The sequence below is a fragment of the Argopecten irradians genome, chromosome 3 (genome assembly GCF_041381155.1).
Source record: "Argopecten irradians isolate NY chromosome 3, Ai_NY, whole genome shotgun sequence".
Classification (NCBI taxonomy): Eukaryota; Metazoa; Mollusca; class Bivalvia; order Pectinida; family Pectinidae; genus Argopecten; species Argopecten irradians.
This window is the reverse complement of record NC_091136.1, coordinates 54,888,000-54,902,851: the sequence shown is the minus strand read 5'-3', so window position 1 is coordinate 54,902,851 and position 14,852 is coordinate 54,888,000. Positions and strand designations below refer to the sequence as shown.

Genomic DNA, 14,852 nt, shown 5'->3' with positions numbered 1-14,852 from the left:
GATAATGTACACGTGTTTCTGATGTGGAATTCATAGCTTTATGAGTGATTATCAAACATACATGTACTTAAGTAGCAATTATTGGAAACTGAAAGAGACATTCAAATTGCAATACACAAATAAAGAGAAATAATATATAAATTAAAAATCAAAATACTTTTATTTCACCATTTTCACATATTTTCATAAACACATAACAATTCAGCAATAGTTGGTTTGTTACCCTGGTAAAATATTGCCTTAATTATTAGAAATTGACTTTGTCATCTGACTTGCACTATAATGCCACAATTTGTCACAAATATGCTTACAGTGACATTGCACAAAACAATGTGTCAATCAAATGCTGACATTTTATGATAAGATATAGACGGTGACCTATGACATGTATCTGTTAATTGATAGGTCCTACAACAGTGAACTATGACCTGTGTTCAGAAAATACTAACAAGTGATTAGACACTATTTTCTAAAGAAATCATAAAATAAACTCATACAAGACCATCATAAAATTGTGATACTTATTAAGTCTGTATATCTCTAGTTAAACAATTTTATATGGCACATATGTTATTCATGTAAATTTCCTAAGTGTTTGATTCAATTTTTAAAACGTTACATACATACATATAGAGTCAAAATTCTTCTAACTATCTTTGCTGGATAAAAAAACAGGTCGTCATCCTTAAAGATGCTCCATCGCTGACAAATGGCATTTTTTTTTTTTTTTTTTTTTTTCAATAAAAAGCAGGAGCAGACAAATAGTATTTTTTCTTCAGTTCCAAAAGTTACTTACTTTACACCATTACCACTTCTAATTTTACTTCAAGGCAAAAATATATTGTATTTCATACTATTTTTTTGTGTTAACATATATAAATGTATAAACAATTAAACACCAATTATTGTTGAATTGATGAGTATCGTTTATGCTCTGTCAGCAGGGGAGCATCTTTATATGATTTATAGTTTTAGAATTTTAATAGAAATAATGCCAAACAATTCTGCTGTAGTTGATACAACTCATAATTCATACCTGCATATGGAAAAACGAGTTATTGATACACAAATGATTGTACTACTCTCTGGGTGAAGTGCTCTGAAAGGCACAGTTTAAATTCATAATACAGAAAGATTCTTGTAAAACATAATAGATTCTGGGTAAAGATTGGAATTGAAAAGAGTTATTGCATATATGTCACCTTTTCTGGAATGTCCATGAAACTCACGGAATTTTACAACATCCCACCCAATCTTCCACATACGATATCTGTATATCTCCTGGAATCTCCCATTGTCGGAGACCTATGGTAAATCCCACTACACAAAACTGATAATAATGTAGTTATGAAGCAGATGAAACACAAGTGCATACCAACAGGAACAAAAAACATACCATTAAGTTGCAACTGAAGTAATTTGTTAATATCTGTTAGTCATGCACTTATAAAATTGGTCCAGTCTCACATATGTCCTTCAAATTCAACCTCACATAAGGTTACAAAATAAAGCATTATATTTATATTAGGTAAATGACTGTGAATTTGAATCATGTTTTCTTTACATGATCAATGGCAAGAAGTGTAGAAGAAAGACAATCATTGAAATAAAGGCAACTTCTAGTCTGAAACCAGATATGTCATCTCAAGGTAACATTATGAAAACCCTGAACAATTGTCAATGTGGAAGTTGACTAGACAACAGTGCTAATAATTACGTTTATTGGTACAGAATCATTAACATATTCACTTTAAAGTGTAAATGTCATCAAAATGAAATCCCTTTAAAATAATATACTATTACTATGGGAATTTTCTATTGAAATTTCTTTAAAGTACTGACCATACAGTACCAAGTTTCTTACCAGTAAAATTGGACAACCATTATCATGTCCATGTCAAATGCCAATAATAGCTGACTTCACTTCAATTAATTATGTAATATTATATAATGTAATTCCACAATGAGTAGCAAAAGCGGACCCTGACACACACAAATACTAGGCATCGATCATAAAGTATATTGTGGAAGTTTTTGTTGTACTTTGCGCTTAAATATTACAAATGTCCCATAAACTGCAACGATGATATGGAAAATGATGAGATAATTATTGCGATATTCCCAGAGGTAAAGCTGACAAAGACAGATGCTGAACAATGTCGCACATGCCAGTGGTCTGCGAGTCTTCACAGGCACACACAGGAGGTATACCTACAAGAAAGTAAGCTAGCTTTAGATATTGACTGTCAATGTGAGACAATATGTGTAGTAGTTACTGAAACGTTCATTCAAGATTTATCTCCCCTGAAACCTTAACAATTATTTATTTTCTATACATAGGATTTCTCATTATACATACATAAGCACATTACTTGATATGGTTCGTATCTAATACATCACTGTATTTATCTTAAATTCTGTGAAAGAGTGGATAATACAATTATAGAACCAATGAATTCTTCTCACTTATGAAGTTGTGTAGTTTCCATTTTCCTACCCCTGAATGCAGAGGTTTTGGGTAATGAAGTAAAATTAAAGATGTAGATTCAGCTTGTAATTTTAGCTCTAAAAGAGTTGATTTTTTACTATCAATATATCCTCTCTAATCTGGTTAAATAGAGTTATACCTACCCAGTAAACTAAGAGTAAAGAGTTGAGTATAAAGGTGGCATAGTTTGATATACTTACCTGGTAAACTAAGAGTAAAGAGTTGAGTATAAAGGTGGTGAGGTTTGATATACTTACCTGATAAACTAAGAGTAAAGAGTTGAGTATAAAGGTGGTGAGATATACTTACCTGGTAAACTAAGAGTAAAGAGTTGAGTATAAAGGTGGTGAGGTTTGATATACTTACCTGGTAAACTAAGAGTAAAGAGTTGAGTATAAATGTGGTGAGATATACTTACCTGATAAACTAAGAGTAAAGAGTTGAGTATAAAGGTGGTGAGATATACTTACCTGATAAACTAAGAGTAAAGAGTTGAGTATAAATGTGGTGAGATATACTTACCTGATAAACTAAGAGTAAAGAGTTGAGTATAAAGGTGGTGAGATATACTTACCTGGTAAACTAAGAGTAAAGAGTTGAGTATAAAGGTGGTGAGGTTTGATATACTTACCTGATAAACTAAGAGTAAAGAGTTGAGTATAAAGGTGGTGAGATATACTTACCTGGTAAACTAAGAGTAAAGAGTTGAGTATAAAGGTGGTGAGGTTTGATATACTTACCTGATAAACTAAGAGTAAAGAGTTGAGTATAAAGGTGGTGAGATATACTTACCTGGTAAACTAAGAGTAAAAAGTTGAGTATAAATGTGGTGAGGTTTGATATACTTACCTGATAAACTAAGAGTAAAGAGTTGAGTATAAAGGTGGTGAAATATACTTACCTGATAAACTAAGAGTAAAGAGTTGAGTATAAAGGTGGTGAGGTTTGATATACTTACCTGGTAAACTAAGAGTAAAGAGTTGAGTATAAAGGTGGTGAGGTTTGATATACTTACCTGATAAACTAAGAGTAAAGAGTTGAGTATAAAGGTGGTGAGATATACTTACCTGATAAACTAAGAGTAAAGAGTTGAGTATAAATGTGGTGAGGTTTGATATACTTACCTGGTAAACTAAGAGTAAAGAGTTGAGTATAAAGGTGGTGAGATATACTTACCTGGTAAACTAAGAGTAAAGAGTTGAGTATAAATGTGGTGAGGTTTGATATACTTACCTGGTAAACTAAGAGTAAAGAGTTGAGTATAAAGGTGGTGAGGTTTGATATACTTACCTGATAAACTAAGAGTAAAGAGTTGAGTATAAAGGTGGTGAGGTTTGATATACTTACCTGGTAAACTAAGAGTAAAGAGTTGAGTATAAATGTGGTGAGGTTTGATATACTTACCTGGTAAACTAAGAGTAAAGAGTTGAGTATAAATGTGGTGAGGTTTGATATACTTACCTGGTAAACTAAGAGTAAAGAGTTGAGTATAAAGGTGGTGAGATATACTTACCTGGTAAACTAAGAGTAAAGAGTTGAGTATAAATGTGGTGAGGTTTGATATACTTACCTAGTAAACTAAGAGTAAAGAGTTGAGTATAAAGGTGGTGAGATATACTTACCTGGTAAACTAAGAGTAAAGAGTTGAGTATAAAGGTGGTGAGGTTTGATATACTTACCTGGTAAACTAAGAGTAAAGAGTTGAGTATAAAGGTGGTGAGATATACTTACCTGGTAAACTAAGAGTAAAGAGTTGAGTATAAAGGTGGTGAGGTTTGATATACTTACCTGGTAAACTAAGAGTAAAGAGTTGAGTATAAAGGTGGTGAGATATACTTACCTGGTAAACTAAGAGTAAAGAGTTGAGTATAAAGGTGGTGAGGTTTGATATACTTACCTGATAAACTAAGAGTAAAGAGTTGAGTATAAAGGTGGTGAGATATACTTACCTGGTAAACTAAGAGTAAAGAGTTGAGTATAAATGTGGTGAGGTTTGATATACTTACCTGGTAACCTAAGAGTAAAGAGTTGAGTATAAAGGTGGCATAGTTTGATATACTTACCTGGTAAACTAAGAGTAAAGAGTTGAGTATAAATGTGGTGAGATATACTTACCTGGTAAACTAAGAGTAAAGAGTTGAGTATAAAGGTGGTGAGGTTTGATATACTTACCTGGTAAACTAAGAGTAAAGAGTTGAGTATAAAGGTGGTGAGATATACTTACCTGGTAAACTAAGAGTAAAGAGTTGAGTATAAAGGTGGTGAGGTTTGATATACTTACCTGATAAACTAAGAGTAAAGAGTTGAGTATAAAGGTGGCATAGTTTGATATACTTACCTGGTAAACTAAGAGTAAAGAGTTGAGTATAAAGGTGGTGAGATATACTTACCTGATAAACTAAGAGTAAAGAGTTGAGTATAAAGGTGGTGAGGTTTGATATACTTACCTGATAAACTAAGAGTAAAGAGTTGAGTATAAAGGTGGTGAGGTTTGATATACTTACCTGATAAACTAAGAGTAAAGAGTTGAGTATAAAGGTGGTGAGATATACTTACCTGGTAAACTAAGAGTAAAGAGTTGAGTATAAAGGTGGTGAGGTTTGATATACTTACCTGATAAACTAAGAGTAAAGAGTTGAGTATATAGGTGGTGAGGTTTGATATACTTACGTGATAAACTAAGAGTAAAGAGTTGAGTATAAAGGTGGAGAGGTTTGATATACTTACCTGATAAACTAAGAGTAAAGAGTTGAGTATAAAGGTGGTGAGGTTTGATATACTTACCTGGTAAACTAAGAGTAAAGAGTTGAGTATAAATGTGGTGAGGTTTGATATACTTACCTGGTAAACTAAGAGTAAAGAGTTGAGTATAAAGGTGGCATAGTTTGATATACTTACCTGGTAAACTAAGAGTAAAGAGTTGAGTATAAATGTGGTGAGATATACTTACCTGGTAAACTAAGAGTAAAGAGTTGAGTATAAAGGTGGTGAGGTTTGATATACTTACCTGGTAAACTAAGAGTAAAGAGTTGAGTATAAAGGTGGTGAGATATACTTACCTGGTAAACTAAGAGTAAAGAGTTGAGTATAAAGGTGGTGAGGTTTGATATACTTACCTGATAAACTAAGAGTAAAGAGTTGAGTATAAAGGTGGCATAGTTTGATATACTTACCTGGTAAACTAAGAGTAAAGAGTTGAGTATAAAGGTGGTGAGATATACTTACCTGATAAACTAAGAGTAAAGAGTTGAGTATAAAGGTGGTGAGGTTTGATATACTTACCTGATAAACTAAGAGTAAAGAGTTGAGTATAAAGGTGGTGAGGTTTGATATACTTACCTGATAAACTAAGAGTAAAGAGTTGAGTATAAAGGTGGTGAGATATACTTACCTGGTAAACTAAGAGTAAAGAGTTGAGTATAAAGGTGGTGAGGTTTGATATACTTACCTGATAAACTAAGAGTAAAGAGTTGAGTATAAAGGTGGTGAGGTTTGATATACTTACCTGATAAACTAAGAGTAAAGAGTTGAGTATAAAGGTGGAGAGGTTTGATATACTTACCTGATAAACTAAGAGTAAAGAGTTGAGTATAAAGGTGGTGAGATATACTTACCTGGTAAACTAAGAGTAAGGAGTTGAGTATAAATGTGGTGAGGTTTGATATACTTACCTGGTAACCTAAGAGTAAAGAGTTGAGTATAAAGGTGGCATAGTTTGATATACTTACCTGGTAAACTAAGAGTAAAGAGTTGAGTATAAATGTGGTGAGATATACTTACCTGGTAAACTAAGAGTAAAGAGTTGAGTATAAAGGTGGTGAGGTTTGATATACTTACCTGGTAAACTAAGAGTAAAGAGTTGAGTATAAAGGTGGTGAGATATACTTACCTGGTAAACTAAGAGTAAAGAGTTGAGTATAAAGGTGGTGAGGTTTGATATACTTACCTGATAAACTAAGAGTAAAGAGTTGAGTATAAAGGTGGCATAGTTTGATATACTTACCTGGTAAACTAAGAGTAAAGAGTTGAGTATAAAGGTGGTGAGATATACTTACCTGATAAACTAAGAGTAAAGAGTTGAGTATAAAGGTGGTGAGGTTTGATATACTTACCTGATAAACTAAGAGTAAAGAGTTGAGTATAAAGGTGGTGAGGTTTGATATACTTACCTGATAAACTAAGAGTAAAGAGTTGAGTATAAAGGTGGTGAGATATACTTACCTGGTAAACTAAGAGTAAAGAGTTGAGTATAAAGGTGGTGAGGTTTGATATACTTACCTGATAAACTAAGAGTAAAGAGTTGAGTATAAAGGTGGTGAGGTTTGATATACTTACGTGATAAACTAAGAGTAAAGAGTTGAGTATAAAGGTGGAGAGGTTTGATATACTTACCTGATAAACTAAGAGTAAAGAGTTGAGTATAAAGGTGGTGAGGTTTGATATACTTACCTGGTAAACTAAGAGTAAAGAGTTGAGTATAAATGTGGTGAGGTTTGATATACTTACCTGGTAAACTAAGAGTAAAGAGTTGAGTATAAAGGTGGCATAGTTTGATATACTTACCTGGTAAACTAAGAGTAAAGAGTTGAGTATAAATGTGGTGAGATATACTTACCTGGTAAACTAAGAGTAAAGAGTTGAGTATAAAGGTGGTGAGGTTTGATATACTTACCTGGTAAACTAAGAGTAAAGAGTTGAGTATAAAGGTGGTGAGATATACTTACCTGGTAAACTAAGAGTAAAGAGTTGAGTATAAAGGTGGTGAGGTTTGATATACTTACCTGATAAACTAAGAGTAAAGAGTTGAGTATAAAGGTGGTGAGGTTTGATATACTTACCTGGTAAACTAAGAGTAAAGAGTTGAGTATAAAGGTGGTGAGGTTTGATATACTTACCTGATAAACTAAGAGTAAAGAGTTGAGTATAAAGGTGGTGAGGTTTGATATACTTACCTGATAAACTAAGAGTAAAGAGTTGAGTATAAAGGTGGTGAGGTTTGATATACTTACCTGATAAACTAAGAGTAAAGAGTTGAGTATAAAGGTGGTGAGATATACTTACCTGGTAAACTAAGAGTAAAGAGTTGAGTATAAAGGTGGTGAGGTTTGATATACTTACCTGATAAACTAAGAGTAAAGAGTTGAGTATAAAGGTGGTGAGGTTTGATATACTTACCTGATAAACTAAGAGTAAAGAGTTGAGTATAAAGGTGGTGAGGTTTGATATACTTACCTGATAAACTAAGAGTAAAGAGTTGAGTATAAAGGTGGTGAGGTTTGATATACTTACCTGGTAAACTAAGAGTAAAGAGTTGAGTATAAAGGTGGTGAGGTTTGATATACTTACCTGATAAACTAAGAGTAAAGAGTTGAGTATAAAGGTGGTGAGGTTTGATATACTTACCTGATAAACTAAGAGTAAAGAGTTGAGTATAAAGGTGGAGAGGTTTGATATACTTACCTGATAAACTAAGAGTAAAGAGTTGAGTATAAAGGTGGTGAGATATACTTACCTGGTAAACTAAGAGTAAAGAGTTGAGTATAAAGGTGGTGAGATATACTTACCTGGTAAACTAAGAGTAAAGAGTTGAGTATAAATGTGGTGAGGTTTGATATACTTACCTGGTAAACTAAGAGTAAAGAGTTGAGTATAAAGGTGGTGAGGTTTGATATACTTACCTGATAAACTAAGAGTAAAGAGTTGAGTATAAAGGTGGTGAGGTTTGATATACTTACCTGGTAAACTAAGAGTAAAGAGTTGAGTATAAAGGTGGTGAGATATACTTACCTGGTAAACTAAGAGTAAAGAGTTGAGTATAAAGGTGGTGAGATATACTTACCTGGTAAACTAAGAGTAAAGAGTTGAGTATAAAGGTGGTGAGATATACTTACCTGGTAAACTAAGAGTAAAGAGTTGAGTATAAATGTGGCAGCGTACTGGTAGTGGTCACTGTCATAGCTCTACAATAAGAATACATTGGTGTTAAATATCATTTATGTAATTTAATAGTTGTTCCAGATGTTCTAAATAATGCTTAAATATGTAGCAAATTATTTGTTCTAAATGCAGCAAAATTCTTAACGTTAATAAATAAAATTTTGCACAGGTGAATATCAATACGTGTTGTCCTATTAAAGAGATGGAAAAGTGTTTAGCAAAAGAAGCTTTTACATACCTCAATATGTGCATCGTTGATAACAGCAAGGCCCCGCGTTAGATTTAACATTGCACAAAATAAACTCAAGCCAACAGATAACACCGTTCTGACACCCATAGGCACATAACTTCCATGTCTGTGACGTGATGCTGAAAAAACAAGGTTTTAGTTGAAAAAACAAATCCCTCAAATTTATTTATATCAATAATCAATATCACACTGTCAGATATCAGAACACTGATTAACATTAAAGTTTAAGAAAAAATTTGTTAACCATATTGATTGGATATAGAGTCATAATTATAGATTATCTAAAATGTAATGTATCATGGATTAAATGACTTTGTGTTTGTCAGCTTTAATGTGTGTATATTACCTGATGTAGAAAACGTATTGGACTTGGTGTTGTTGTCTATGTTGTAAGAACTGTCGTTGGGTCGAAGCTGCTCAGGACTGATTATATAAGGTGGACGAAGTTTTAGCTCCTCACTCAAAACTCCAAGATTTAATTTTGTGGTGAGTGACCGAGGATTGTTGTATCGCTGTTTTACCTTCTGCATGGACATATCTGACAAAAACATATAGAATCTTTAATTATTGGGCTCTACCCATTCTGAAAAAAACCATTCCAGGTCAAATATAAATACGGTACATGTACTTCATTAAGCAAAAAGATTTAAAACAGGTACATTACAAAATCAAATGAGATAAGTGAACAGATAATAAATATAGGCTTATTTACAATATCTCAATTTTTCATAACATATCTTCCATTGAGAGTTTATTGTGGGGATGGTACTGCACTGAAGCAGATTAATCTTACAGACTTACCAAATTCTATAAGACTGTACGGCCTTGTAATAGCATCTACTCTGGTTCTTTCGTAGCTTTTGAGGAATTCTTTCTGTATCTCATCCAGGAAGGAGAAGGCCAGAACAGGAGGATAAGAAGCATCACAAACTACAAGGTAGGTAAGGCCCAGGGCAGATATGAAACTACAATAAAAAGTTTCCATTAATAAAATAAGCATGCTATTAATACTATTAGACTGGCCACCAGTCTATAGAATATTATTTTACATCACTGAAATTTGGCTTTATATTTTTTTGTCCTTGCAACGTATCTACTCCTAACTTTCATACTCAGGGGAGATAATCTAGTATATTAAGAATTTTGCTGAAAAAATCAAAAACTAAGGGTCTGATGGCCAATCTAATGCTATTACTGTCATGTTATTTGATGCAGACAATTACCAATTACAGTAATAAGAATGCTTGCCCATTGGAAATCCCAATGCAATTACATTGTAGTTCAACTAGAAAGAAAAAAAAAATCTGCATAACAAGATTTATTGAATTTTCCACATCTGAAATCAACTTTGAAATGTGAATATTTTGTTTAAATCAAGCTATTTTATAGAATCTATGTATTTTTTTTTATTTGGAACGTATTTAGTACCCCTCCCCTTTCAAGCATCCCCCCCCCTCTTCTGGAAAAGGAGTTGAAGTTGCATAAACGCCCCTATCCCATGGATTTAACGATTTTACAACAGTGTAATCCATATTACATGAACTTGTGAGTCTTTTACATGTAAATCATGACATTATAATGTGTCTGATAGGTTAGAAGGCATATGCATGTTTACTGTAACAGATTAATGTGACATGAGTACAGAAAGAGTTAAAATATCCCTGATTTTTTCATCCACACCTTCACCACATTAATAAGTGCCCCTGTGTTACATTTTTTAAGTGCCCTGGGCACTAATTACGGCGAATGAAGCATGTAAATTTTAGAAAATACATGTATTATTCACACATAGTTTAATATGCATTTGGTTGTTTTTAATCCAGTACCACAATAGAAATGTAAGTGTTTTATGCATTGATTCTGTGATGGGACCAACTGCCATGATTGACAATTTGGTACTTGGCTATACAAGTGATCAGAGGACACAATGACAGTTGCTTATTAAACTTAAAATGCAGGTAACTGGTTACAGAGTAAACTTACTGTACACAGACATTATCCAGGTAGAAAGAACATCTATCCTGGAAACGACTTGCCATCCTTGACAAGAATTTCATGTTTTTCAGCCCTTCCATTACTTCTGGTGCCTGATGCTGATTGGTTGTGTCTGTGTTGGCAGTTAATGGGTGACCGTCGTACGTCCGACTTATCATCGTCTGATAAATCATCTTGTATCTGGACACTTATTCAAGAACACCTGCATAAAACAGACATTATTTTAGTGTTCAATAACCTGGATGACAAAATGAGTGACCTCTCATGCTATTGGAGTAAGGTAGTATCCTACATATATTCTAACAAGGTTAAACTTAATAGTGCCACTTTTTAGTGAGTTTTCTGAACTAGGCACAGTTGGTTACATTTTAAGCCAACTGGATTTAGGTCAGGTGGAAACATAACGACAACTGTATCGTTCTATATACACTATGGTCATACTAGTTGTATTTCACAGAAAAACACAGTTATCCACAAAACATATTGTTGCATGCAAATTAGCAATGTTACCGCTGTCTGCGCTGATGACAATGATAGATGACAGTGGAAGATGTGACGTGTCAGATACAATCGTGTAGTTTCATGTATCATGTGAAATCACGTCGATGTTGGGGTTTCTAATATATTACTTACATTTATATTATCCTTAAACTGCACTTAAATGTCATACATATATCCATACACATGTACTAAACGTCTGTCGAAGTGTCGGCAAGTTGACATGACAGGAAGTGGAATACAGCGCCACCTAGTTGCTATTTTCGGTTTCACTTTACTTATCCTAACTGGTCGCGACCCAGTATACCTGCTCTATACTACATTGTATACCTCCTCAATCGTTAGATGATATCAGGGCCGTTTTCGTTTATGTTCGACCGTTGGGTAAGTCATTATTTCAAGTATAAATCCTGACGGACCTGCAGTTTTTGATGGCCTGTCTGAAAACGATATAAAATCACCAGGTCCGTCTTTTGACGAACAACAAGGTCCAACCAATCAAATCGCATAATCGAAAATGGCCCAGCTAGTTCTGGCGCTTTTTGTGATTATAAATCACTGTTATCCGGTTGCACAGAATAAAAACTTGGATAAATTACCCAATGTGATTTAAAAAAATGTATATAATCCTGGATCAATATCTCAAAAGAGGACATTTTTCGTCCACGATGTTTTTATCCTTAATTAAAAATAAATTACAATATTGATCATTTAGTACAGATTAGTTTCATTGGTCAATTAAGCCATGCTAAATAATATAAATATCGAGCTAGGATATTTGTACAAATATTATCTATAATGCAAACCTTATGCTGTAAGTCAAATTTTGTGACTGTTTCTCGTGATGCAATTTCATAAAAATCCAAGATCAAAATCCCCTATTGAGATATTTATACCGTGCGGTAGTCGACTATCACTTCGTTAGACGGCAAAACAGCGAAATGACTCTCCACTGTTATCATGTTTGGTGTTGCAACCTCATCTTAGGCCATCGGTAGGCCTACATATTTTCTGATGTTATTAATGTTTTTAGAAACCTTAATGGTTTGCTCTGGAACATTCTCAATACTCAAGGGGTTCCGATCACTTACGATCTCTACACCTCTTCGGGTCAGATGACCTAAACTTAAAAAAATTCCGACATATATTTATACAGAAGATAGGGTCAAGCTCAAGTACATGCATATATGTTACATGTAATGATACACTGTACATGTAAAGAAGAATAAAATAATAAACAAAATGATTTTTTTTCTGATTGAATAAAATGGGACTTAATCTAAGTACATTTGCCTATTTTTGAGTGTTTGTCATTAACATTAGAGTGGTGAAAGCCGATAATAAGATCTCGACGACAGATGACACATTTCACTTTATGTTCAGCAAAGGCTGATGGAACGGATGATCTCTTGTGGCTAATGGAACGGATGATCTCTTGTGGCTAATGGAAAATGATCTCTTGTGGCTGATGGAACGAATGACCTCATGTGGCTGATGGAACGAATGACCTCATGTGGCTGATGTGCATCACACGTATTTAATCTAACTAATTCCAATTTCTGTTTGACGACAATATCGCAAAACAGTATCATTGCCCACATGAATTTGAGAATTAGATACAGTATATTGTTACATACAGTTGATATATATATATTTGACCCATCACACAGCTACCCTTAGACCATTTTAGACGTTTATTCGATACTCTACATGATATAACCTCTATTTATACCATGCACAGTACCAATGTTTGATCTAGAACCCTAAAACATCTAAAATGGATCTGTGGTTAATATTTCTCAGATCCCTGTGTCATTGTTCAGAATTGTTTCTATATACGCTGTGCCTTCAGCACACGCTTATGGAGATATATAAAATCAGCTCTTAATGAGACAATGGTCATAGACGATTAAGTTACAATCGTTTGTACATCGACAAATCAATAAACAAGCAGAACAATATACTCTTTTGGGATTTGGAAAGTCGTCAACTACGACATTAGACAATGGCTATCATCAACAGTATTAACTTAGGGAGGGATATAGTCTATGGAACAAGGAGGATTGCTTTCAAAATACAGACAGCTCATTCATCATGTATTATAGCGTTGTAACCTTATCGAGGGGACTTGACCATTTAATCTGATCGACTTATTTATCAGTTGAGATAGAATAGATACACTTCTTGTATCTCTACACTTGGTAATCCATTATGACTGTGTCATCATTACATGTAGGAAGACGTAACATACCACGCGCTTTGACAGGGGTTTGAGACACAATACCATCCCGTTTGAGACACATTACAAGTTATAAAGGTATATCATATACATATATATGTACATGGCTCATTACTCGATGGTACATTCAATAGCCCAGCTTTATCGAAAACTAATGCATGGTGTAGCGATATTTGAGACAATACACGTACTATTTTACTAAACAAAGACAGCAATTTATACAAGAGCAAGGTCAATGCAGTAATACAAAAGGAATCAAATAGACTGAAAATGTTCACCTTTTCTTCAACTAACAATTAAAGTATTGTATAGAGTCTACATGAAATTCTCCAGTAGTTGTAAGTTTCTGCTATATTTGACAGCTGTGAACTTGAATAAAGATTAAGGTCATTAGTTTGAACAAACATGGTAGCCATTCATCGCAGCATGTCACGTGCCCAATATCAGGTCTCTAGGCCTTTTAGTTATTCACAAGAAGTTGCTTTAAAATTTCAGCCTTTTTGACCCCTGTGATCTTGAATGAAGGCCAGGGTCCTTGATGTGAACAACGTTGGTGACCCTTCATCCCAGCTTGCTACAGACCAAAAATCAGTACTGTACCCTGGGCCTTCCGGTTATTGAGAAGACGTTTGAATGAAAATTACGAACGGCGGACGGCGCACGACGACGAATGATGCAAGATGACAATAGGTCATTGACCTTATCAGCTTCAGTTGACATTGTTTGTATGTATGTACAAATGTATTAATATATATGAATAAATACTAAAGACACATCGTGTTATGTACCTGAGCGGCTTATAACAGTATGCAATGGTTTGTATATAGAACACATTAGGCATTTTGTCTTTTGGTGGAGATATTGGTATGTCAATGTTTGAGACCCATTTCTCGGTAAGGTTACAGACGCCTACACTTTACGATATAATGTTGATATTATGCTACTAAGAAGGCAGACTTATCGGACTTATTTTCATCACTCTGACAGATATGGCGAGCTTCGAATTTTCAAAATAAAAACCGAAAAAAACCCTTTCCCCAGTTCGATGGTTTAAGTTCTTCCACGGGCGTACGCATTTTGTTTTAATAAAGATATCATAATAGATGTCTTGATAGATATCATATTATTACCAAGACATACTGTCAGATTATGTTATGTAGTCTGCAATGCCCATAGTTCTTGCAGACATTATCAGCAGACAGATATAAACCTATACTACTGTATATAGGTTTGTGTGTCCACAGGTGAAGAGGTTACTGCAAGTGCCTTGTACCAATAAACCAATGCATGTGGCATCCATCAGTGGCCAATGATATAACCAGCTTAGGGAGGTCTGTACAGGAAGGGATATCAAATAGACAATACACTGTATGATCCGATATCTAGGATACGTACAGGTCCCTTCCACAGCCATCCTCGGTACTCCAGTGGTTCCGATCACTTAC

At 34.1% G+C, this 14,852-nt stretch overlaps 1 protein-coding gene and 1 long non-coding RNA gene across 2 annotated transcripts; one reads left to right on the top strand and one right to left on the bottom strand.

The window, feature by feature from the left end:
- Positions 1–137: 137 nt before the first annotated feature.
- Positions 138–11,808, bottom strand: LOC138319117 (vesicle-trafficking protein SEC22a-like). Its single transcript, XM_069262048.1, has 7 exons — positions 11,304–11,808; positions 10,659–10,872; positions 9,477–9,640; positions 9,022–9,213; positions 8,664–8,794; positions 8,380–8,448; positions 138–2,211 (listed from the first exon to the last, which is right to left on the bottom strand). Exons 2-7 carry the CDS (start codon positions 10,841–10,843, stop codon positions 2,011–2,013), a joined length of 942 nt encoding a protein of 313 aa, XP_069118149.1. The 5' UTR covers positions 10,844–10,872; positions 11,304–11,808; the 3' UTR covers positions 138–2,010.
- LOC138319121 (uncharacterized) lies at positions 11,456–14,475 on the top strand. The gene is made up of 3 exons (XR_011207959.1): positions 11,456–11,552; positions 12,552–12,701; positions 13,903–14,475. It is a non-coding gene; the product is annotated as an uncharacterized lncRNA (long non-coding RNA).
- The last annotated feature ends 377 nt before the right edge of the window (positions 14,476–14,852 follow it).

What these genes read in the sequence shown, in the direction of transcription:
- LOC138319117 (XM_069262048.1), bottom strand. Translation starts at nt 10,843, where the DNA reads ATGATTTATCAGACGATGATAAGTCGGACGTACGACGGTCACCCATTA. An exon ending in GTACAGTCTTATAGAATTTG is followed by an intron (nt 9,214 to 9,476) that starts GTAAGTCTGTAA and finishes TGTTTTTGTCAG; the next exon opens with ATATGTCCATGCAGAAGGTA. An exon ending in CTTTACTCTTAGTTTACCAG is followed by an intron (nt 2,212 to 8,379) that starts GTAAGTATATCT and finishes ACTTTCTTGTAG; the next exon opens with GTATACCTCCTGTGTGTGCC.